Raw genomic sequence first — 20138 nt, 5'->3', positions numbered from 1 at the left:
CATGTGGGCGGCACAAGTGCAAGGGGGTGAGACATGGAAGATGTGGTAGGCTAGCTTCTAGCGCCAATTGAACTTTGTTGTCCATGCGCCTGCGATTCGATTCCCTCGACCAGCAGAACTTGAAACCACAACGAGGGGTCGACGGATAACAGTAGAAGAACCACCCTCTGCCGTTGGGCTTCACCGACTCTTTTCCATCTTTCGGTGAACTTTCGCTAGGCTCAAACATGGTCAGCTTTTCCTGTGAAGTAAGTTCCTATCAATCTTCTTTGTTTATGCCCCTCGTACGCTGCGCGCCAGCTGGGCATGACGCGACACAGCCCCTCACTCCCCTGTGTCTCTATTGGAAGCTTACTGTCGACTGCTAGAACTGTGGGGATGTCCTCACCAAGAAGAAGTTGGACGGGCACCGTAACCAATGCTATGGCGCATCGTACACTTGCTTGGACTGCATGGTGCACTTCCCAGGAATGAGCTACAAGTCCCACACGGTATGTCTTCTGTTGTTATGAGCGACTTATTGCGACCATTCCCTCTTCTTTCAACAACGATGCAGGCTTTGCGACTTGTTTGCGCCGTTATCGCGCATCAGAAAAATTCTGGATCCACCCTATGCGACCCTAGCTGACCATGGCATCTAGGCCTGCATCACCGAAGACCAGAAGTACCAGGGCAAGCTCTACAAAGAGAAGAAGCCAAAGGGCCAACAACAACAAAACAACCAACAACAATACTTGCAAGACCTTACTCCTCGAAACGCATACGTCGAAGATGCGTCCGAAGCCTACAATGCCATCGCCGTTGTCGATGCCCCTCCTCGCGCACCTACCCCACCACCCGCGCCGCATTCTCTGGGATACAATGCACGAGCCGCACTCCCGGACGTAAATGTCTTTGACTTCCTTGATCTCTCCAAAACTCCTCGTGCTTCGAGAACACCATTGCCCGTGGAGAAGTCGCGCATGATCGAGGACAGTCAGCCCCCCACTTATGGAAACGAGGCAAGAAACATGGGTGCAGATGTCTTGAAGTTCCAAGTGTCTGATAACCAAGACTTTGTTAAGAATGGGTTTGCATATGGGGAAGAAGCAGTTCGTCCATCCAACGAGCGTTACGACTCCTACGCGACTCCGGCTCCCAAATCCAAGCAATCTAAGTCCAAGTCCAAGGACGTCGAGACATCGACTAAGAAGTCGGATCGGAAGCGTAAGCGCAGCTCTCCTTCTCAGATCGACATGGCACTAGTCCGTGCCCAACAGGAGAGGGATGTTATGATGGCCGACATCCCTGCCGAGCTCCACTCGGGTCTCACTGGTGGACTCAGCAAGCTGCTTGCTCAACCCGAGTTCCTACCGTCGCCCGAAGACTCAGGAGACTATGCCAACTCTCCGCTAAGTCCCATGAAGCGCGTCAAACAAGGAAATTCGAAAGCGCTTATGCGCGCACAAAAGGAGTGGGAGGCACAGCAGCAGAAGGTGCGCAAAGTCGACACCAAGGCCGACACCAAGGAAGAGAAAACACGTGAGAAGAAAGACAAGAAGGAGAAGGACAGGGGCCGTGAACGTGAACGTGACCGTAAAGAGCACAAGTCTAGCACGACCCTGGTGAAGATCAGGTCCAAGAAGAAGCGTGACGACTCCAGTAAGGAGGAAGTTCGCCGCGTGCGTCGTCGCCAGTACTCGTCATCTGTTTCACCAGCACCGCAAGAGCGCAAAGCTATCGAGTACCCGAGATCTGCCTCTAGTTCCCCAGCTCCAGACGACAAGGGCCAGCTCATTGTCCGCCCCAATGGAGCCCTTACCCCTGTTATGACAGACCCGCGTGCCGAGCTATTCCTATCCTTCATCACCAAAGGCCCAGATTCGGAGCGTGGCATGAGCATCAACAAAGCACTGAAGCGCTACCACCGCGAATGCCACGAGCACCTGAACAGCGAGCCGACCAAGCCCGAAGAAGAGAAGGAGCTCTGGAAGAACATCCGCCTGAGGAAGAACGAGAGGGGCGAGGTCGTGCTCTTCTTTGCTCCGCCTGAGACCTCGTGACTAGACGAGGATTTCGATTTCCTCGTTCGCATGCGGAGCTGGAGTTGCTCTGACCAGTCGCCGACGTCGAGCCAGGACATGCATCGTGTAGATGCGATATGAACGATGAAACCGCGGGTGGCGGATGAGGATGATGCCTTGCTTCTTCACTGTATGTCTTTGATACCCCATGGGTGAGGGGGTGCTCTGTGTCTGTTTTCAACATGTTGTATGTTAGTTATGTCTTGATGTGGTGGAATTTTGGTTTCTTCATGTTCCTTCTTCCTTCTTGTCTATTCTCCTTGGCCTCTTGTATGCGTATTGTAACGGCTGCACTTGTCTCTGTACTCTGCGTTTTCGGTTTGTCGCGCGCTTTGTTCGGTTTCTTAGGGGCTGGTCCGATCAGATCGGATTTACTTGCTGCGCTAATACTTTGACGTTGGGCTGGATCCCTTTTGTATGAATTGAACCTTGTGTATTTGCATCCTGTTGTTTTGTTGTCGTGCTTCTTCTTGAACTCTCCGAGCAGATGAGATGGTCAACAATTGCTGTGAGATCGGCGTATCAGTCGTATGTGCAAAGCCATGCAGTATCACTTACAACTATCCCATTCACCCCGAGCATTACACTTCACGCATTCTTGTCGCCAATGCGCAATCCATGAATCACCAACGGGATAAAGATACACATAGCTCGCGCACGCGCTTCTCACTAAAGCCCTCACGGTACGCTCAAATATGTTATATATAACTCCCCATCCTTCACATCCCCATCAACGCTTTGGGCCAGGAAACTTGTCAAACCTCGGCAGTCTTCCAGCTTACTTCTGCAAATACATATCAAAGACATTTTGCTAAGACAACAGGAAGACATAAGAGATGATGAATCAGGAACAAAACGCCTGACAATGCAATGTAAAATCAAAAATAAGATCAAATGGGTATAAAACGCCTTCTAGTGCTACACACGCCCCAGCGCACAACACTGTCTACAAATACATCCCCTTGTTGGGACTGGGTCCTTGCATTCTCGGCGTACAACTCAACAGTTTTGTTGGGCGATGATACGTGGGCCCTTTGAGATGGCAGTACAGCAAAGAATTCCAAGCAACGAAGAAATGACGTCCATCGGGTTGCGTCCCCCCCTACCAGCACCGACCCTGAGCAAAGGGATAGTTGTACCCAATATCCGCGTCGAAATCGTGATTTGCATTCTCGTTATATCTTCTCGCCTGCTCTTCGTCATCAACTCGACTCGCCTCACTAGTCGACGTACTCCGGCTGTCCGGCCACCTGCCACTTGACTGCATTCTTGCGAATGGCATCGTCTCGGGGCTGGAGCTCTTCGAGGACCACTGCGCCCACACGTCGCCATCCCGATCCAGCAGATCGGCTGCCGAGTTCTTGCGTCGAGGCTCGAGCGGCGAAGTCTTGGGGACTTTGAAACCGCGCTGGACAACTGTAGGGATGAAGATGTCGTCCGTTATTACGGCGTAGCCTGTGGTTGGGTGTTCTGGCGCTGGCAGGATCTCGGTGTAGTCTGGATACAGAGAGAGGTGCTCGACTTCGGGGGAGCAGACGGCGGGGATAGCTTGAGAGTGGGTGAGTCTTGGTATGGGAGGAGGTGTGCGTGTTTGCTCAGGTGTAGCATATGGGGTTTGCTCATTTTGTTCAGGAGCGGGAGACTGAGCGATCGGGGAAGGGATGTTGCACTTCTTGATGCTCGCTGCTTTTGTAGAAACCTTGCGTCCAGCGAAGAGAGTAACAATCCTCTGCAGGAACGAGTCGTCGGAATCTGAATGGCTCCGAGGGGCTGCATTTGCCCGTCGGTGGGTATGCGGCACTGCTTCGAGTCGGTCGCGTTTTGGTACGTAGAGCGGTGCCTGTATCAAGAGAGACGCACTCGGAGACTCGTTAGTGTAGCTGTCTGGCTCGCTTTGATTTCCACTTGACTCGGTGTCGTCGCCGCTTGATAGGCTGTCGTTCTCATCCGCAGCTACAATCTCGGCATGGAGCGCACTCCTCACCGAGTTACAGATTTCTTCCACAGATGGGACGCGCTTCCTGGAGAACAACGGCGTTTCTTGAGTGGTGTTGTCTTCGTCTTCGACGTCCTCGTAGTAGGCCTCATAATGCCTGGATCCTGAAGCTGGAACTGCTTAGTTGAAGTGAGCGCTCGATGTATGGATAATCATATTCAAATGCAACCATACCTTTCTTCAAGTTGCTTGCGTGGTTTACCGTCGCACTTGTTTTCTTCCCCTTTGCTCCTTCTTCCTTCCTGGCCGCTTTATTGTCTTTTTTGTTGCGGCCGAGCAGATAGATTCGAGATTGAGGTGGAGCCATGATCACTTTTCCGAGGGTGGTAAAACCTCGCACTACCCAACAAGAAGTTTCAACGCCTGTGGTTGTGGTAGTAAGCATTGAGATATGACTGGCAAAGAAATGGCGTTGCGCGTGATATAGGCGTATCGCAGAGGACTGAAATGAGGGAAGCACAGAAGAGGCGCGAGCTTGGTGTGCTGGGCGAATGGTGGAAGTTGTGGGTGAGAAGAAAACTGTGAACCAACAACTAGGAGAGTAGAGATATGTCAATCAACTTGGGTTCGCCGGGGAGACACGTACGGGTGAATTGGCCAATGTGGAGATCCTGATCTGGTGGACTGTGGGATCGACATAGTGAAACCTAGGGAATGTGGCCTTGAACAGAAAATGCTTCAAGTGAAAGGTTCATGTGGGCTATGAAAGGCGTGAACAACTCTGGAAAGCGAGGACTGACGCTATGTAGTAGAGTGCCGTGAGAGAAGGAAGGCCACACTGATTCACCTTTGATGTGTAGGTGTTGTGGATCGAAGTTTTGGTATCGTCTATATAATGAGGAAGACAATAGACGGAGTGTTGCAAGTGCGGGCAGTGATATAAGTAAGGAGATAGAACTTTGTTTGGGCGTGATCATACGCCAGAAGAGCAATTACACTCAAACAAGCCACTATTGAAACTTTTTGTAGAATTGAATATGTTGTTTTCATCAACTCGTTACCCAAATGCGAAATTCATATCAGCGCTGACTGAACTGCGTCCCAGTAGTCAATAAGATCACGCGTTGTCTGCGCAAATATAGGTGACTGTATACAGAGTCAGGATGAGGGGTATATTAGAAGGGCGTGAAGTAGCGTACCGTTGTTGCCTCGAACAAATGCATCTCCCCAATTGCGAGTTACTTGACCATCAGAAACTTCCCTGCATCGTTCAAGCGCAATGTTCATGTAACCGTCGACTGATTGAAGGTCGCCTGGAATTGCGTTAGCGCTGGTTCGTCGGTGACCCTGGAGTCCATGGCTCTAGATATAGACAAATTGATGAAGCGGTGACTACGAAGAGCTAGGGGAAATTGCTGGGTAGAGAAAATGAGGATCTGGATAACGCTGGAGAAAGATTAGTGTGCACGTGTTCACCTACCCTTGTAGATGATGCCAGAGTTCAGCTTGACCGTCACAGGAGCGCCGATGATCTCGCTCAGAAAGCCACTGGGGTCTCTCGAGTCACCCTGCGCCTCGGCTGGCGGACTATCGCCGTTGGTGGACATGTTTGTGGGGTTGTGTGTGAGAAGAAGTTTTCTAAACAATGAATCAGCTTCTGCAAGAAAACACATGCCATGGTTCTTACGGACTCTTAGTTTGGGGGCCAAGTGAGATGTCTTCTTGATTCGATTACTGGCGTTGTGTCAAGCTCAGGCTGTCGTCGGTGAGCCTGCAGTGGAGACCGATCTAGGCGGGCACGGGCCACATCTGACAGTCGCGAAAAACGTGATCGCGCGTCAAGCTGCAAGAGCCCCACTCCAGCCGAGCAGCGGTCTCGCTCTATCGCTCCACCTTGACGTATTGCCCAGCACACGACCCCACGCCTATGGAATCGCAATGACAGGCCCTACAGCCGACGCCCCAGCGCCAAAGAAGCGCTCCTTCTTCAAGCGAGCAGCATGGATGGACGCAGAGAAGAAAGAGGGGGACGACATGTTCAGTCACGCCAACGAATTTACGGATATTGTCGCTGAGCAGACCAAGAGGGAGGATGAGAAGAAGAAAAAGGCTGAAGACGAGAAGAAGCGCAAGTTGCAAGAGCAGCGCGAGAAAAAGCGGAGAAAGGTAACGACTGAGCATGATGCGCCGTCATTATCTGAAAGCGCGTCTCGCAGTTCTACGCGGGCAAGAAGGGCAGGCAGCAAAGCGTACATATATCATCTTAGCACTGACAGCTACATCAGCTAATTCGTATATAGACTCAGCAGAACTTCGCTCTCTCCCGGACCCTCAGCACTTCCGTCAGACTCCCTCACCGCGCGCTATGAGAGTCTCGCCAAGTCCGCCATCACACAAGACGCATTACCGCAGAAGAGTACCATCATTGTCGACTTAGTCGACTCAGGTGACGAACTCGACGAAGACGACGATTCAGGCTACAACTCCAAGTCTTTCAATGACAACGCAAGTTTCGGCAACTCTACATCGTTCAACGAGGACCGCAAACGTGACGTGGTACTTCGTCCCTCCAAACCTGCACCTGTGAATGATGACGAACCTGAGGAAGTCATGGACCCTGTGTTAGCCGCACTTGTAGCCAAGGCGCGACAACGAGCAGCAGACAGCGCACAAGCTGCCGCCACGCCAACATCGAATGACGACTCGGTCAAAGTTGCTGTTGCACAGCTATTCATACAACCCATGATGGAAGGTGCAAACCCGTTGATGGTCAAAGTAAGGATAGACAGTACGATTGAAAAGCCACGGCTAGCATGGTGCGGCAGACAAGGCTTCTCGCCAGAAGTGACAAAGAGCGTGTTCTTCACGTGGAAGGGACAGCGCATGTACGACAGTACTACCATAAGGAGGTTGGGGATAAAAGTAGATGCAATCGGGAACGCTTTCATTGACGGCGACTCGAATATCTACGGCGACGAGAAGCCTTTACCGAAAGTCGCTGTTGAAGCGTGGACTGAAGAACTCTTCAAGCAACACAAGAAGGACGAAGCTGCGGACGCTGCCGCAAAGAAGAAGGCAGCTGAAGCGCCACCTGTAGTCGAAGAGAGATCGCCGACACCTGAGCCTGCCCCGAAGGTAATAAAATATCGACTGACATTGAAGGCCAGAGGCAGAGCAGACTTTAAAATTCAAGTCAATCCGGTGAGTTTTCTTTTCTGTCACCACAGTCAACTATCATGGTTGTGTCGTGGAAAATTCAGTCACTTTACATATAGAGTTGTTTACTAAAACGACAGCAGGACACCGATTTTGGTCATCTCGCAAACGCCTACAAGCAGGGTCTGAAACTTGACAAGTCGCAAGCCATTACCTTGACATTTGACGGCGAACGTCTTTCGCCCCTGGTCACGGTCGCGGATACAGACATTGAGGACATGGACTCCATCGACGTCCTGTTCAAGTGAGGCGACGATTCCGTTTTCAAACGTACTTCTCTTCTCATCACACTTTTCGGTGGATTGTCTGATGTACAGTCTACTTTGCTCACACTGGCGTTTTCGAACCTTTTGACTTCTCTGGGACACGGTTACAAGCATGGCGTTGGTGGCTCTTTGCGCGGTTCAGCAACACCGTACGTACATCTTGCTTTGGCAAACGTCACGGCTACATGTTGGGGAACTTTGAAATATCACTCCCTACTACGAATTACGATTACAATTACAACCCCCCACTTGAGCGTAGATGCTGCAGGTTATCTCTAGTCAAACTACGTCAACATTTCGTAAATCAGACTATTATAAACATACGTCCGCTTTACACGTGGAGTTTCTGTTCTCACGGGTCTCAACTTCCAATATCGTCTGCTGCCCACTTGCAAATTGCGCTATCATCGTACACTCTGCCGCCTCCACGACACCGTCTTCTCCAACAACGTTCCTAGCCAGGAGCTTTCGATAGCGTGTTTCCTTACGGTGTCGCGACCAAACCTCTCACAACATATCGATGGCCTCCTATTCAGATGGAGCATCCTGTGTCTGTTGCCCTTCTACAGTCCTCGCTGCACTCATACTGTACAATCCCTACGCCAGCGTACTCGCATCAATCTGACACGTGGAGTTGTCTTTGCCCTGGGCATCGGCGAAAAGAGCAAAAAAACTGACATAACGATGACTTGTCTGAGGCTTGAACTCAGGACCTTCAGTGTACTAACTGGGATGTTAGACTGACGTGATAACCAACTACACCAACGAGCCATTTGATTGGTTCATGAAGAATGATGGATCGTTCCACAGGTTATGACGCTGAAATTCAGAAATCTCGCGTCTCTCGAGCTCTCGAAAATCCCTTCATGCGTTTGGCAAGATGTTCACAATCGTGAAAGGCTAGGGCTAAAAATTCTCTTTGCTAGTGGGTCTCTCGACACACATATGTCAAGGCCCACATCTTACGCGATAACCGTATACGGTAGACCCTAGTACACAAGCATGCTCCGATCGGAAACGAGTATCAGGAAAACACCGAACACGTATCAAGTGCGTATGTCTCCAAGCCCAAGAAATGCAAATTCACGTGGCGACCTTTGCCCCATCCAACGAACACAATCGACGACATGACGAGAAGTCATCCGCAACCGACTCGATGGCCACGGAAAAGATGAGATCCAACTTTTGTGCGAACAGAATAGGGAGTAAAAAATGAGACGCTGGGAGTTGTTCGGCTCTAGTGCTGGATACTTCGTGCAACGCAAATAGCGGCACCAGACGTCCTCTCTGTTAGTCGAGATACCAGAATTGAGTGTAGCGAAATCTCTCAATAGCTGGAAAACTACACGCAGAACCTCTGCCAATCTTGTGCACCTCAAGGACTGCTGGTATTTGCCTTGCTTGCGTTATTCGTAGCATTTGATCTTGTACTTAGCAATCGTCAGGCACCAAGATCTGCAGGTTTGGGAAGTCGCATGTTGCGAGGGGGTTTTGCATACGAGTTCTCGTATGGATGGCTACTAGTAGAACCTTTTCTTTTGAGGCTTGTATATCGGTTGTATCGCAAGCCTCCATCCCGGACTCAACAAACTCAGCCCGAGCCAGGCCTACCGTTCCATTTGTTGCACATGCGAACAGAGCTTCGGTTAGAGTCAGGATAGGCAAGCTTGGTCAAGCTTGCTGTACGAAACGAGAGTGCAAACCAACTCTCGATCAAACACCCAGCAGATGTGATAAGGTCTTGTGAGATCTAATACGTTATAAGGGGGAGGAGGGATTTACAACTTGACAAACCACGACCTGTCTTGCAACCAACAAGTCCATCTCTACTTACAACAGTATTGGGCAGGCTATGTAGGAACCTCTGTCCACCGATGATGCACACCATCTTCACATATTGCTCATCGGGGTATTCGCATACGTTTGGGTTTCACAGATTTGGTTGTGACGGGTATGAGGCGTTATTTGTGATTGCTCTATCTTGTTCCAGAATTACACTGTTGCCACGATCCCCTGATGGGAGTTTCTTGTTGTCTCCAAGATTGTTTCAACAGTCACATTCCCGTTCAGCTGGCTGTCGCAAACCTTTTCGCTTTGTCCATATCACAAACTTTTAGTTGATCTGGGGGTTATATCTTCCCCCAAAAAATCACTACGATCTTCACAAAATCGACAGTCATCGCCATGGCCTCCGACCCTCATGCTGCCTGCTCATTCTGCGGTAAACCCGCTCAGATGAAGTGCAACGGCTGCAAAACGCATATGTATTGTCAAAAGGAGTGCCAGGTTCGAGATTGGCCAAATCACAAGGTCATCTGCAAAGCTCAGCGGCTCGAGCAAGCTATAGAACGAATGGCGAACATCACCCATCAAGCCTACCTTACCTTCAGAGAGAACACCTGGGACACGCCCATAGAGAAGATCGAGGACAAAGAAGATGAGTTGGTCATATTTGATGGAGACCAAAAGCTGAATCTGCGCAACTTCACCCCATTTCCCGACAAACTCGTCAAAAACGATCGAACGAAGATGGCCATGCTCTGCATGTTGATTTGTAATGAGCCCCTGGCGTTCATGCACAGTCTCATCACCAAGTTACTTCGAGGTTAGTACGCTTGTTTTTCGATTTGCTGTGCATGATATTGACTTCGTTTAGGTGTCGACGTTACAGTCGAAGAACTCCAAGTGCAGTTACGAACAGTTCCGCGTAAGGCCATTTTTGTTGCACCAGATGGTTCGCGGCAATCAAACTGGCCAGAATTCTCTCACATGGTACTTCGCTTGAAATCCGTCAAGAGCGGCAAGCAATGGGTAGTGGATCTCAGTGGCGGACAGTACGGCATATGTCAACCATTTTGGGACTGGGAGATCTATGTGGCAAATTACGTGGGCAAGATCACCGCGATTTATTCCTCAGGCACGCAGAGAGAACTCATTACTGAGTTAGCGAAGATCGATGGCAATCCTGTGCTTACCTACCGTCTCGTCCAAGACGCCGCAGACCAACTAAACAAAGCGGTTGACATCTGGGAAGAACGACACATGAAATTATCGAGATTGTTGTTTCTTGGAGACGCGGCATACAGGCAGCAAGAGATGAGCCTCCTCGATATCATGAAGGCCGCTGTCCGTAGCTTCATCAACTCAACCGACTTTGCCAAGCCGGTGCAAGCAGCTAGGGCCTATGAACAAGCCAATCCAGGCTTCAGTCAGAGGAAGTGCTGTGATAGGGCCATGTTGCTGCAGTCAGTCAACTTGTTGAACGAGCACTGAGCATCGTCGCCTGCGAATCGGAGGATTGAGCGATTGACATCGTATGATGTAGTTGAGATAGAACATGAGCAGGCTCCAAAGGTACAGTGAAAATACGGAAAACAACACATTCAAGCAAGTCGAGCCAACCAGAAATGAATGAATTCTATCTGCTCTCCACTCTTCAAGCTTGAAGTTCTCATGCCGCACTTTTTGACATAACCTAGAAGGTTTATCCCCAATCTTCCCAGCTAAGCTCATATCATATCCCAGCCACCAGACCCGTCTTCCAAAAATTGATCGTCTACTGCCTTCCTGTCTGCAATCGCCTCGTCCATGTGCCTCCTCTCGTATCGTTCACAGTTTAGTCTCCTTACATCCAGACGCTTATTGGCCACATACGCCTCCATCCCATCTCTGCCCACTTTAAGTATCTTTTCCCTGTGTCTGACATGATCCTCCTAGCTTTTTGTCAAAACATCAAACCACTTAACGCCTTTCCTGGCCATCTTTGGGTCCACTTTGGCATGAAATGCCCGCATGGCGTTCCCATTGATGTCATATGTTGACCCCGCCTTGCATTTCAGTTGCGACATCCAGGCTCCATGTCGTGCAAGAGTGCCTAGTGGCTTCACTGTGAAAATTTTCTCGATGAACGCGTCATGATAAACGCTCCATCTGGCGAAGGGAAAACAAGCGCCATGTTGTGCGCCTGCCATGTCAATCGCCCATTGATAGCCGGTGAAGTGCGAAGTGACACGGAGGAGCCAGTGATCTGGGATCTTGAAATGGCAATATCCGTTTTCCTGAATGACCATGGTTCGATTCCCGAGATCTTTGCGGTGGATCTTGACTTCCTCTACGGTGACGTCCATGCCTACATAGACTTTAGTAAAATATACCTACATTGTGACTAAAACCTCTTACCCTTGAAGACCTGTTCAATGAGTGTCTTCATGTGTCCGATGTCGTGGCATGATGCCGTTGTAAGAAGAGCCTGTTTTTGTACGACACTACTAACGAGGGTATTTGGGAAGGTCGCGAACCATCCATACCGCCTGCCGGCGTGGGTATGGTCATGGACAATGAGCAAATTGGTACCATCCTTGACAATGCCAATGACGAAATTCTGCCATGTCGCTTCGCGGAGGTGGAGAAAAGCCTTCATCAGAACAAGTGCGGCGCGCAAGACACAACTCTCTTCGATGGTTCCACCAAGAGGCGTCGGCATTTGCAAATTTTGGGACATTGTCACTGCTCTAAGATATATGACGTTGGAGCTAAGTGAACGTGGAAGTAATAGAAGATTTGGTACAAAGAATGTTCGATTGGTGTGTTCTCTCTGTGGGAGTAATGATTTGTGAAGATTGAAGCTCGACCGTAGGCTCCATCACTGTTACTACTCGAACGCTTTCGCGCCTTCACCCCTCTACCCGCTAGCCTTTTGGCAGTCATGATCACGAACTTTTGGGGAGGTGCACTGCGTCAGCCGCGGAAACTCCGTCACAATGATGCGAATATGTCCATAATCGAACTGCATGGAACTGTGACTCAATTCTTCCAATTGTTAGATAACCCATCGACACATTCAGTTCCGAAATCATCACAGCTTGTTTCGCTTCACAGATCACTATTATCGCCCCGCGCACTCATTGCCCAGTTCAGCGCTTGATGTAAAGAGTGAACCAAGAATCGACATCGAGCTGTTCTTGTTTCCTGCTTCTGCCGAGTGTTCGCAGCAAGACCTTGGTGTCAAAGAATCATACATGTCACTCTTGAAGCCGTCGATCCCGATTCTAGCGCCTCCTAACAAACCGAAAAGTGCCCAAAAGCTTTTCAAAACACATGGTTTTGTTTTGTGTAGCATATAAAGAGCAATCAGAGCATGTGAGATGTTGGACCAGCACTCATGTGACATCCAACGTAACTGGCGTGTGCCATATCTCGGGTAAAGATTTGTACATTACGTTCCAGAAGATTGTGAGAGCTGTTCGAACTGAATGATCGAAACATAGTGTTCAGGTGAGATGCTATAGCTAGCAAGGTGAAGAAGAATATTTGCATCTTCGAGATACGAAAGATATAAATTACTCATTGCACAGCCGGAAGAACGAATAAGATGAATCCATAAGTATCCAACCGGTCAGAACTCCTGGACTTGAAGATCACGCAATAACTCATCGCCTCTCATGGGATTACATACTCCAAACAACATCCAAACGTGCTAATCAGAATCCTTCTCGTATGCCAAGACAAATCTCAAACTCGTTGTTTCAATTGTTATGTCATATGAAGATCTCACGTGAGCCATGTTATGCTTGCTCAAAGCAATATATTTATGCTCATTGCCGACTAAAGAGCGGTGAACACGCCCAATTCTAACGTCCATCACCCTCCAGCCTCCCAAAGAGCTCTCATGGCCGAAGCGACGGATGAACATAAACCCTGCGCAACATGCGGGAAAATACCCGCCGTAAAGAGATGTTCCGCCTGCAAGACTGTCAAATACTGCAGTGAGCAGTGCCAGAAAAATGACTGGAATCCCCGACACATGCAACAATGCAACATAGAGCAACGAGTCAAACGTGCTGGTGCACTTCTTCAAAAGCTCTTCTTAGAGGTCCGCGAGCGTAACTTCAATTTCCGAATCCGCTCGGTTGAACGTAGCTCCGGCGAGCTGTCGTACACCCCTGAACCAAAGGTACCAGGGAGACTTTATCGTTTTGAGACAGATGTTCAAGTGAGCAATGCCGAGAAGAAAATGATATTGAGTGCTTCAACTTGTATGTTCTCTATAGCGTACTTCTATGACATCTTGCGGAAGATGCTGGAAGGTGAGCAGTCGACAAGCTTACAACGTTACACAAGATAATTGCTAAGTATCTGTAGGTACCGATGTCCAGATCCACGAGGTCAATCTCGGACTCAAAAGACCCACCAAGATTGCACGTATCATGACAAAGCAAGGAGTGTCAGAGTTTGACAGCCATTGGATCTTTCGAGTGACAGCAACAGAGAGCAAGAAGCAGTGGTATCTTGACCCCAGTGGACCGCAATTCAACATCTTCGAAACTTGTTCTGACGCTGGAGTCTATCTTACTAACCATGTCGAAGAAGTTCGATTAATCGTTCCGGCTGGATCCACGAAGAGACTTTACGAGAAGCTCGCGACGGTGCCTGGTGGAGATGGAAAAGGCCGGCAGATGACATGGAAGATGATCGAGACGGTCGATTTGACGATAACCAAATGGGAAGCAAATGCACACACACCTGTGCCGAAACTTCTGCGAGAGAAAGAGATGGATTTCTTACTGGCAGAAAAGAGCTTGCTCGACTTCATTGCCAGCACTTTCGATGACTTGAGCAAAACTTTGGATTGGAGCAAAGAGATCTTGACATCGCCATCAAGAGAAGCTGAAGAACAGAGGGTCGCAATTCGTCGGGAGCATGGTGAGTGGTTGAACGAAGTAGGTTGGATAGAGTGAGAGATGACAAGACGTGGAAAAACCAAAGAACAGGTAGCGAGATAGCCGAGCCATCGAAGGATCAGGAATGTGATCCTTCTGCCCTGTGGAGCAAAACTTGTCCCGGATTCGCCAGTCCACATAGCCACCAGTTGGATTCGTGAAGTTTTAATATTGATGCTCCGAAACCTTCAACCTAGCTCGTCATCAAACCCAAACGATACCAAAATACAGGACGACCTTTCGTCTGTTTTCGTTAACTGCAATCCAGATTTTCAGTCCATGCCCAGGAACCCCTCAGACCCGCCCGTATTCAGTCAAACCATCTCCCTTGTTGATCTTGTCAACAAGAACCACAAACTGCCCATTCACCGCATCATCCCAAAGCGGCTCCCCATCATCATCAACAGGAATGACCTTTCTACCTTCAGCCGACTTGAGCATCGCGCGCTTGAGGTCCATGGAGTTCTTCTTGAAGATCGCTTTGCGACGTGTCAACTCTTCTTTGGACAACGTCGGAATGTATGGCCCTGGATTCACTCCATACCTAGAGCTCAAGTCAAAAGCCATCGCGAATTTGGCGAAGGATGGGATGAACGTACTCGGCCTCCAGCTGGCGTCCTATGTCTTCCTTGGTAAGATGGACTTTCTGCGCCGCAGACCAGTAGTAGTCCCATAGCGTTTGCATCTCCGGACTTTTCGCTACGGCCTCGGGGGTTGTGTTCTGATAGGGTCCTGGAGCGCCGAGTTTGCAGAGCCTGATGTGGCAGATCTGTACAACATCAGCCAAAACAGCCTCACGCCTGACTACTTCTCAAGTCAAGGCAAATCATGACATACTCCAACCAACATGCTCTGATCCGCATTCGGCGTAACGCCATAGTCGTACTCGCCTCTCCCATACAGCTTGAAACAGCGAATACTTTCGTCTTTGTAGCGCTGTTGAGCCGCCAACGCGTCTTCAGGAAACTGTATGGGCGGGAGTTCTTTGGGTTGCTCCGCTACACGCTTCAAATCATATTGCGTGAGCAGCTTCTTGAGCCGTTTGTCTGACAAGACCCAGCCGTGGTCCGCTTTCAATTGAACAAGTACTTTGCTACGCCCTAATGCGGGGTCTTGCTCGTGAAGAACGCGCACCGCATCGATGATTTCCTCGTCGGATGGCTGTGGTGCATCTGTCATTATCGAATGGGATTGAATCGAGTTGGGATTGTTGCGATATTATATCAGATAGCCAAGAGTTGAGCTTCGGTTGTGGTGGTACTTGCGGTGTACGAAACAAAACTACAAACTATCCATATTAGGAATAGCGCTGCGCGTGGGACCTTCTGCAAAGACTACTTTTCAAGTGGAGACTTGTATCCTTGTGCGATCATGTGCATAGGACAAGGATAACAAACAAACTTTATCATCATGCATTTCACTTCCTGTGTCTTCCATTGCCGGATGAGCGTTATCAGGGGCGTCGAGGACTTAGTCTCTTCGTGTAGTATACGATATACCACGCAGGGTAAAAGGGATACTGCTGATCCTCCCAGCTAAACTATTTGTGTGCACTATGGGAAACCGGAAATAAGTCATTGGATCGGAGAAGATTCCCGTCGACTTTGGCGAAATCTTAGCGCTCCTTCGACTATTACTTCCGTCCCGCTCAACATCATGATCTGTATCGGTTCCACTTGTTCAATTTGAGCCTATACTATCAAGAACCACTAGTTCTGCGAACTCATTTATGGTTTTTATTACTTATCACCGCTTGATGCTATGATCGCCGAGGTCTATCCTTCTTCAGCATTTCCAACTACTCGATTTTGCGTTCCCCACTCCCCTCATCCCAGTCATTTGAGTGCTGCGTACTACCCTCTGTTCTGTACTACTTTCGTACACGCCTGAGCTACCATTGTCTACATTCCGATGGTTCATAGTGAATTATGCACCTAACTAGATCAAACATTCCAGACAAAGTCTCATAAACACGAGTAGTCGTTTAATATCCAGTACAGTCATCTACCTCTACAAATCGAGTTCCAAACGTTCAAGACATTCCAGACACCCTTCCCTTTACATCCTCTCTCTCCCAATACCTCTACCCACCTCTCTCTACCCACCCCTCTCTACCCACCCTCCCCCCTTCGTTCCCCTCTCCTCCGTCCTCCAAGGTCTACCCCGAAAACCGCCCCGTCTCACACTGCCAGCACTTCGCCATAATCACGCCGCCAAAGCGCATATCCTCCAGCTTCTTAATGGGCATAACACTCGGGTTAAGGCAGCGCTGCAGGCCGTTGCTGAACTGCGCGCAGTGCATGCGCGGGACCTTGTGGCCGCAGACGGTCCAGACGAGGTATTCGTTTGTGCCTTGGGGGTCGCACATTGTAGTTGTATGGTTTGGTAGGATGGTTGCTCTAAATTGCTAGTATCTATTGTAATGTGTTGCCTTGGAAGGTTTCTGCACGGGGTTTTATATGCGTGGTGGTATTCAATCCTGGGAGATGGACGTAATTGAGTGTGACTGGTAGCATTCGGTTCACGGTTGTGAACTTTCCTTTACGAGATGCTGTCCATGGAAGAATGTGCGTGTGATTGGACTCAATGGCTCTGCTGAAGGCTCAAGTACATCACAGCATGACACTTCAAGGAGAGGGTAAAATTTGAATGCTTCGTTGTTTACAACTGAATGTATCTCGTTGCATGTATCCAGGAAACACAGATCATTGCACACTACGCTGGTGATCCCCCGAACCGCGTGAAAACTCGCGCCGTGTGCGTGAAGACATGCCAACTCACACTGCACTTGTACCCCCACTATCATCACCAACATCACCGCAGGCGTTCACGAGACTGCTCTAACCGCTCTTTGGAAGTGAAACAGTAGCCGTCTCCGTCTTCGCCGTGCCATCGTTCCCCTCCGTCTTGACCGAACTTATAGTACCCTCCAACTTGTCCGCAGCACGTGCCTTCCTCTTAGCCTTGGTCTTTGCCTTGGACTCCTTCACTTTCTGGCGCTTTGCAGCAGCCTTCTGCTCCTGGGCTGCAAGTTGCTCGGGCGACTTGTCACCGGTGTGATTCGTCGAGATGTTCGTCTTTGCAGAAGCCTTCTTGCCGGTTTTGTTCTTCTGTGCCTCTTTATCGGTGGACTTTGTATCGGTAGGGTTCTTTTGCTCTTCTTGCTCGAGCTTGGGAGTCTTCTCGTTCATGTAGACTTGGATCATGGTCTTGAGTGCTTGGACACTGGCCAAGTCTGGTGATCCTGGGGACGCGGCAGGCTGTTCGATCTTCTCTGTCGTGACACTCTCGTCATCCTTTTGTTCTTCAGGGCCGTCGTGGTTCGCGACGTCCTCCTGTTCCAAAGCCGTGACGCCAGCAACCTCTGCAAATCCGGGGGTTGCGACCTGCTCGGGAGATGCCACATTCAAGGTAATGACATCCTTCTCCGATCCATGGGAATGAGATTGCGTCTCGATGGTCTTTTGGGTCATGGGCGTGGGCTCGGCAGCGGGATCTTTCTTCCCAGACTCTTCCAGGCTGACCTGCTGCTTAACGCTGCTTCTGGAATCTTTCTCCACGACGACAGCGACTTTACCTGTGACCTTTTCGTGAACAATCTGGTGGGTTTTGCCTTGTTGGTTCTTGTACGTCTCCTTGAGCTCGGGTCGAAACGTTTGTCCACCTATGCGGTCGAGATCTTGACGAGCCTTCTTGACCATCTCCTTGTCATCGTTACGGATATGGGCAAACCAATTACCCCATCCGTTTTCTGAAGCGGGCTTCGGGCTGTCCAATTCGTTGGTGTCTTCATGCACGGGCTTTGAGTGCTGATCCGCAACTCTTAGTCGAGTGACCTTTGGAGAGCTCTCAGGAGGTTTGGTATCATCCTCCAACTGAATGTCTTCTTTCTTATCATCGAGCTGCAAGTTGCTGTCGGTTATGATCTCGGCCACTCGCATCTCCGCATGATCAGGTGTGGGATCCGATGTCTTCATCTTCTCGGTACCATCGGTCTCGGCGTTCGTTGTCGACGTGACTGCCGTCATCGACTCAGTGTCAGATGCGAGTACAATATCAAGTGGAGCTGCAGTATCATGTGTGGTTGCGTTGTCGGGGATGATCAGCACATCGGAGGTGACCGCCCTACTCAGAGCCGTCACCACTACTCGGTACACAGAGTTCGTCAACTTGTTTGTCAGGTTTAACATCATCAGATTCGTGGCCTCGAGCGTGTCACGGCACGACTCTACGTACTCACGGTCCTTTGTCGCCTGCGTAGAGTGCACCCTAGCGGTCTTCAAGTATTCGATGGCCTCGCGTTGTAGAGTCTCCTTCACCTCGGAAGTGGCATAGAGACTGTCGGTCATCTTCGTAACGAAAGTGTTGTACAAAACCAGAGTCTTGTGGGTGTTTGATTGCGCACTCTCGCGAGCATGATTCAGCTGAGTCATGATGGTGGCACGCTTCTCGAGCAGCTCGCGTTGACCGGCACGACGTTTTCCGAGCGCATCTCTCAAGGTCTGCCGAAGCTCAATGTTGTCGGTCTTACAGAGCTTCTGCAGATGAGCAAGCGTGTCATTATCGAGCGAATGAACAGTCTCTTCGAGTGTCTTGTTGGAAGCACTGTTCTTTGAGACGGTGAATGACTTGTCCGTTGGCTTGGCTAATGTGCTTGTAAACACAGACTGGCCAGAACGACTGATCAGAACTGGGCTGGCTGGAGTTGGAGCAGTGACGTGACTCTGCATGATGACGGCCGTTGGCGCATGCATGGGAGCACATGAAGGAGCTTCTCCATTCGTGTTGGTGTCCAAACCGATAGCATTTACGACTGCGGACTCGGAGGTCATGTTCGCTGCGGTAGGAGGTGTATAACTCGAAGGAATGTTCTGCGGTGGAGCACCAAAGTGGTCATTGGCCATTTGCAAGACGTGCGGAGGCAGAACATCGTAGCTGGACTTGTGCTGCAACATGCGATGTTCAGTTGCGGGGTGTAGCTGAGCATATGTTCCGGTTGTAGGACCGGTCACTACCGCGCCAGGGAGCGGCCATGCATTCGGAGTGTTGTTCATACCGTTCATCGGCTGTGAGAAGCCATTTCCTGGTACGCCCCAGGCTGATGATGCGTCCACGGGGTAACCAGGCACAGCAGATGCGTCAGACATGTTTCTGGAATTCTGGTAGTTTCCATGCGTTGGACGACCATTGCCGTTGTTGTAGTTACTGTTGTAGGGCCTGCTGCCGCGGCCCCTCTTGCCATTGCCACGCCCGCCGTTCGAATAACCCCCACGGTTGTTTGAACTAAAGCCAGTATGCTCGTACGCATGCTGCGGGTTGTGGTGATTCGAAGCCATGCTAAGCGACAGCTCTCTTGCTGTTATCAGCTGAAGAGATGTGAGTGAAGATGAGATTGATAGTAGAAGCGATAGACGAACGAACTAATGAGGATGTGGTTGTGATTGCAAAAGGAAGTTGTGCGCTTGTTGCGCTCGTCACGGTTGGAGAGACAAAGAGAAGTGTTAGCAGTCGCTACTGCCATTTTGCGCGTTCATTTGTGCAGACCGTTTGGACCATTACAAGCTTGACCTAATGCGGAATTCACGCGTGCAGCCTTTCACTGCCGACGTCAAATCACCAGAACACTCTACTTCACCATATCTCAAACTGAAGATGAGTAGCGAGGTCCTACGATCTGTGGAAAGGGGTTGATTAGGCCTGAGACAGGTTTGTCGAATATATAGTATTGACGCAAAGTAGAGGAATCATGCTAGTCTCGAAGGCGCGACCATGGTCTAGGAAGAACTGGAATGAATTCATGGTGAACAGTGAAGCTAGACGAGCGAACAAGTCAAAGAAAAGTAAACTATCTACAGGCAAGACGACACGGATTCGAGCGATTGTATGACATGGGAATTACTCGGCAAGATATGGGAGAAAAAGGAAGAAACGTGGAGAG

General features: G+C 49.8%; 9 protein-coding genes and 1 non-coding gene across 10 annotated transcripts; 4 read left to right on the top strand and 6 right to left on the bottom strand.

Annotated features, from left to right (window-relative positions):
* Window positions 1–227: 227 nt before the first annotated feature.
* P153DRAFT_281533 (uncharacterized protein) lies at window positions 228–2042 on the top strand (the record flags this gene model as incomplete). The annotated part of the gene is made up of 3 exons (XM_033663148.1): window positions 228–248; window positions 369–491; window positions 642–2042. 3 exons carry the CDS (start codon window positions 228–230, stop codon window positions 2040–2042), a joined length of 1545 nt encoding a protein of 514 aa, XP_033528405.1.
* An 880-nt stretch (window positions 2043–2922) lies between these two features.
* P153DRAFT_409395 (uncharacterized protein) lies at window positions 2923–4698 on the bottom strand (the record flags this gene model as incomplete). Its single annotated transcript, XM_033672069.1, has 3 exons — window positions 2923–4169; window positions 4234–4592; window positions 4646–4698. The coding sequence occupies 3 exons, from the start codon at window positions 4696–4698 to the stop codon at window positions 3166–3168; spliced, it is 1416 nt and encodes a 471-aa protein (XP_033528404.1). The 3' UTR covers window positions 2923–3165.
* Window positions 4699–4761: 63 nt separating this feature from the next.
* On the bottom strand, window positions 4762–5606 carry P153DRAFT_330750 (Sm-like ribonucleoprotein; the record flags this gene model as incomplete). The annotated part of the gene is made up of 3 exons (XM_033665439.1): window positions 4762–5145; window positions 5199–5312; window positions 5480–5606. The coding sequence occupies 3 exons, from the start codon at window positions 5604–5606 to the stop codon at window positions 5117–5119; spliced, it is 270 nt and encodes an 89-aa protein (XP_033528403.1). The 3' UTR covers window positions 4762–5116.
* Window positions 5607–5873: 267 nt separating this feature from the next.
* Window positions 5874–7962, top strand: P153DRAFT_363034 (uncharacterized protein). Its single transcript, XM_033667279.1, has 3 exons — window positions 5874–6248; window positions 6300–7200; window positions 7299–7962. The coding sequence occupies exons 1-3, from the start codon at window positions 5938–5940 to the stop codon at window positions 7461–7463; spliced, it is 1377 nt and encodes a 458-aa protein (XP_033528402.1). The 5' UTR covers window positions 5874–5937; the 3' UTR covers window positions 7464–7962.
* Window positions 7963–8166: 204 nt separating this feature from the next.
* Window positions 8167–8252, bottom strand: P153DRAFT_t14. Its single transcript has one exon. It is a non-coding gene; the product is annotated as a tRNA-Val (tRNA).
* Window positions 8253–9665: 1413 nt separating this feature from the next.
* P153DRAFT_392636 (uncharacterized protein) lies at window positions 9666–10754 on the top strand (the record flags this gene model as incomplete). Its single annotated transcript, XM_033671169.1, has 2 exons — window positions 9666–10086; window positions 10138–10754. The coding sequence occupies 2 exons, from the start codon at window positions 9666–9668 to the stop codon at window positions 10752–10754; spliced, it is 1038 nt and encodes a 345-aa protein (XP_033528401.1).
* Window positions 10755–11194: 440 nt separating this feature from the next.
* Window positions 11195–11982, bottom strand: P153DRAFT_353226 (uncharacterized protein; the record flags this gene model as incomplete). The annotated part of the gene is made up of 2 exons (XM_033666424.1): window positions 11195–11610; window positions 11661–11982. 2 exons carry the CDS (start codon window positions 11980–11982, stop codon window positions 11195–11197), a joined length of 738 nt encoding a protein of 245 aa, XP_033528400.1.
* A 1167-nt stretch (window positions 11983–13149) lies between these two features.
* P153DRAFT_392635 (uncharacterized protein) lies at window positions 13150–14361 on the top strand (the record flags this gene model as incomplete). Its single annotated transcript, XM_033671168.1, has 3 exons — window positions 13150–13567; window positions 13623–14183; window positions 14252–14361. 3 exons carry the CDS (start codon window positions 13150–13152, stop codon window positions 14359–14361), a joined length of 1089 nt encoding a protein of 362 aa, XP_033528399.1.
* P153DRAFT_427887 (uncharacterized protein) lies at window positions 14164–15441 on the bottom strand. Its single transcript, XM_033672687.1, has 3 exons — window positions 15038–15441; window positions 14800–14969; window positions 14164–14744 (listed from the first exon to the last, which is right to left on the bottom strand). Exons 1-3 carry the CDS (start codon window positions 15377–15379, stop codon window positions 14495–14497), a joined length of 762 nt encoding a protein of 253 aa, XP_033528398.1. The 5' UTR covers window positions 15380–15441; the 3' UTR covers window positions 14164–14494.
* Window positions 15442–17040: 1599 nt separating this feature from the next.
* P153DRAFT_392632 (uncharacterized protein) lies at window positions 17041–19721 on the bottom strand (the record flags this gene model as incomplete). The annotated part of the gene is made up of 2 exons (XM_033671167.1): window positions 17041–19552; window positions 19618–19721. The coding sequence occupies 2 exons, from the start codon at window positions 19719–19721 to the stop codon at window positions 17041–17043; spliced, it is 2616 nt and encodes an 871-aa protein (XP_033528397.1).
* Window positions 19722–20138: the final 417 nt, after the last annotated feature.

Source organism: Dothidotthia symphoricarpi, assembly GCF_010015815.1.
Source record: "Dothidotthia symphoricarpi CBS 119687 unplaced genomic scaffold P153scaffold_2, whole genome shotgun sequence".
NCBI lineage: Eukaryota > Fungi > Ascomycota > Dothideomycetes > Pleosporales > Dothidotthiaceae > Dothidotthia > Dothidotthia symphoricarpi.
Note: the sequence above shows the minus strand (reverse complement) of the source record. Positions and strands in the feature narration are given on the sequence as shown.

Coding starts and splice junctions, on each gene's coding strand:
- P153DRAFT_363034 (XM_033667279.1), top strand. CDS start 5,938: ATGACAGGCCCTACAGCCGACGCCCCAGCGCCAAAGAAGCGCTCCTTC. Junction 6,249..6,299: donor AGAAGGGCAGGCAGCAAAGC/GTACATATATCA, acceptor ATTCGTATATAG/ACTCAGCAGAACTTCGCTCT. Junction 7,201..7,298: donor TTAAAATTCAAGTCAATCCG/GTGAGTTTTCTT, acceptor AAACGACAGCAG/GACACCGATTTTGGTCATCT.
- P153DRAFT_427887 (XM_033672687.1), bottom strand. CDS start 15,379: ATGACAGATGCACCACAGCCATCCGACGAGGAAATCATCGATGCGGTG. Junction 14,970..15,037: donor ATCAGAGCATGTTGGTTGGA/GTATGTCATGAT, acceptor GATGTTGTACAG/ATCTGCCACATCAGGCTCTG. Junction 14,745..14,799: donor GGACGCCAGCTGGAGGCCGA/GTACGTTCATCC, acceptor CTTGAGCTCTAG/GTATGGAGTGAATCCAGGGC.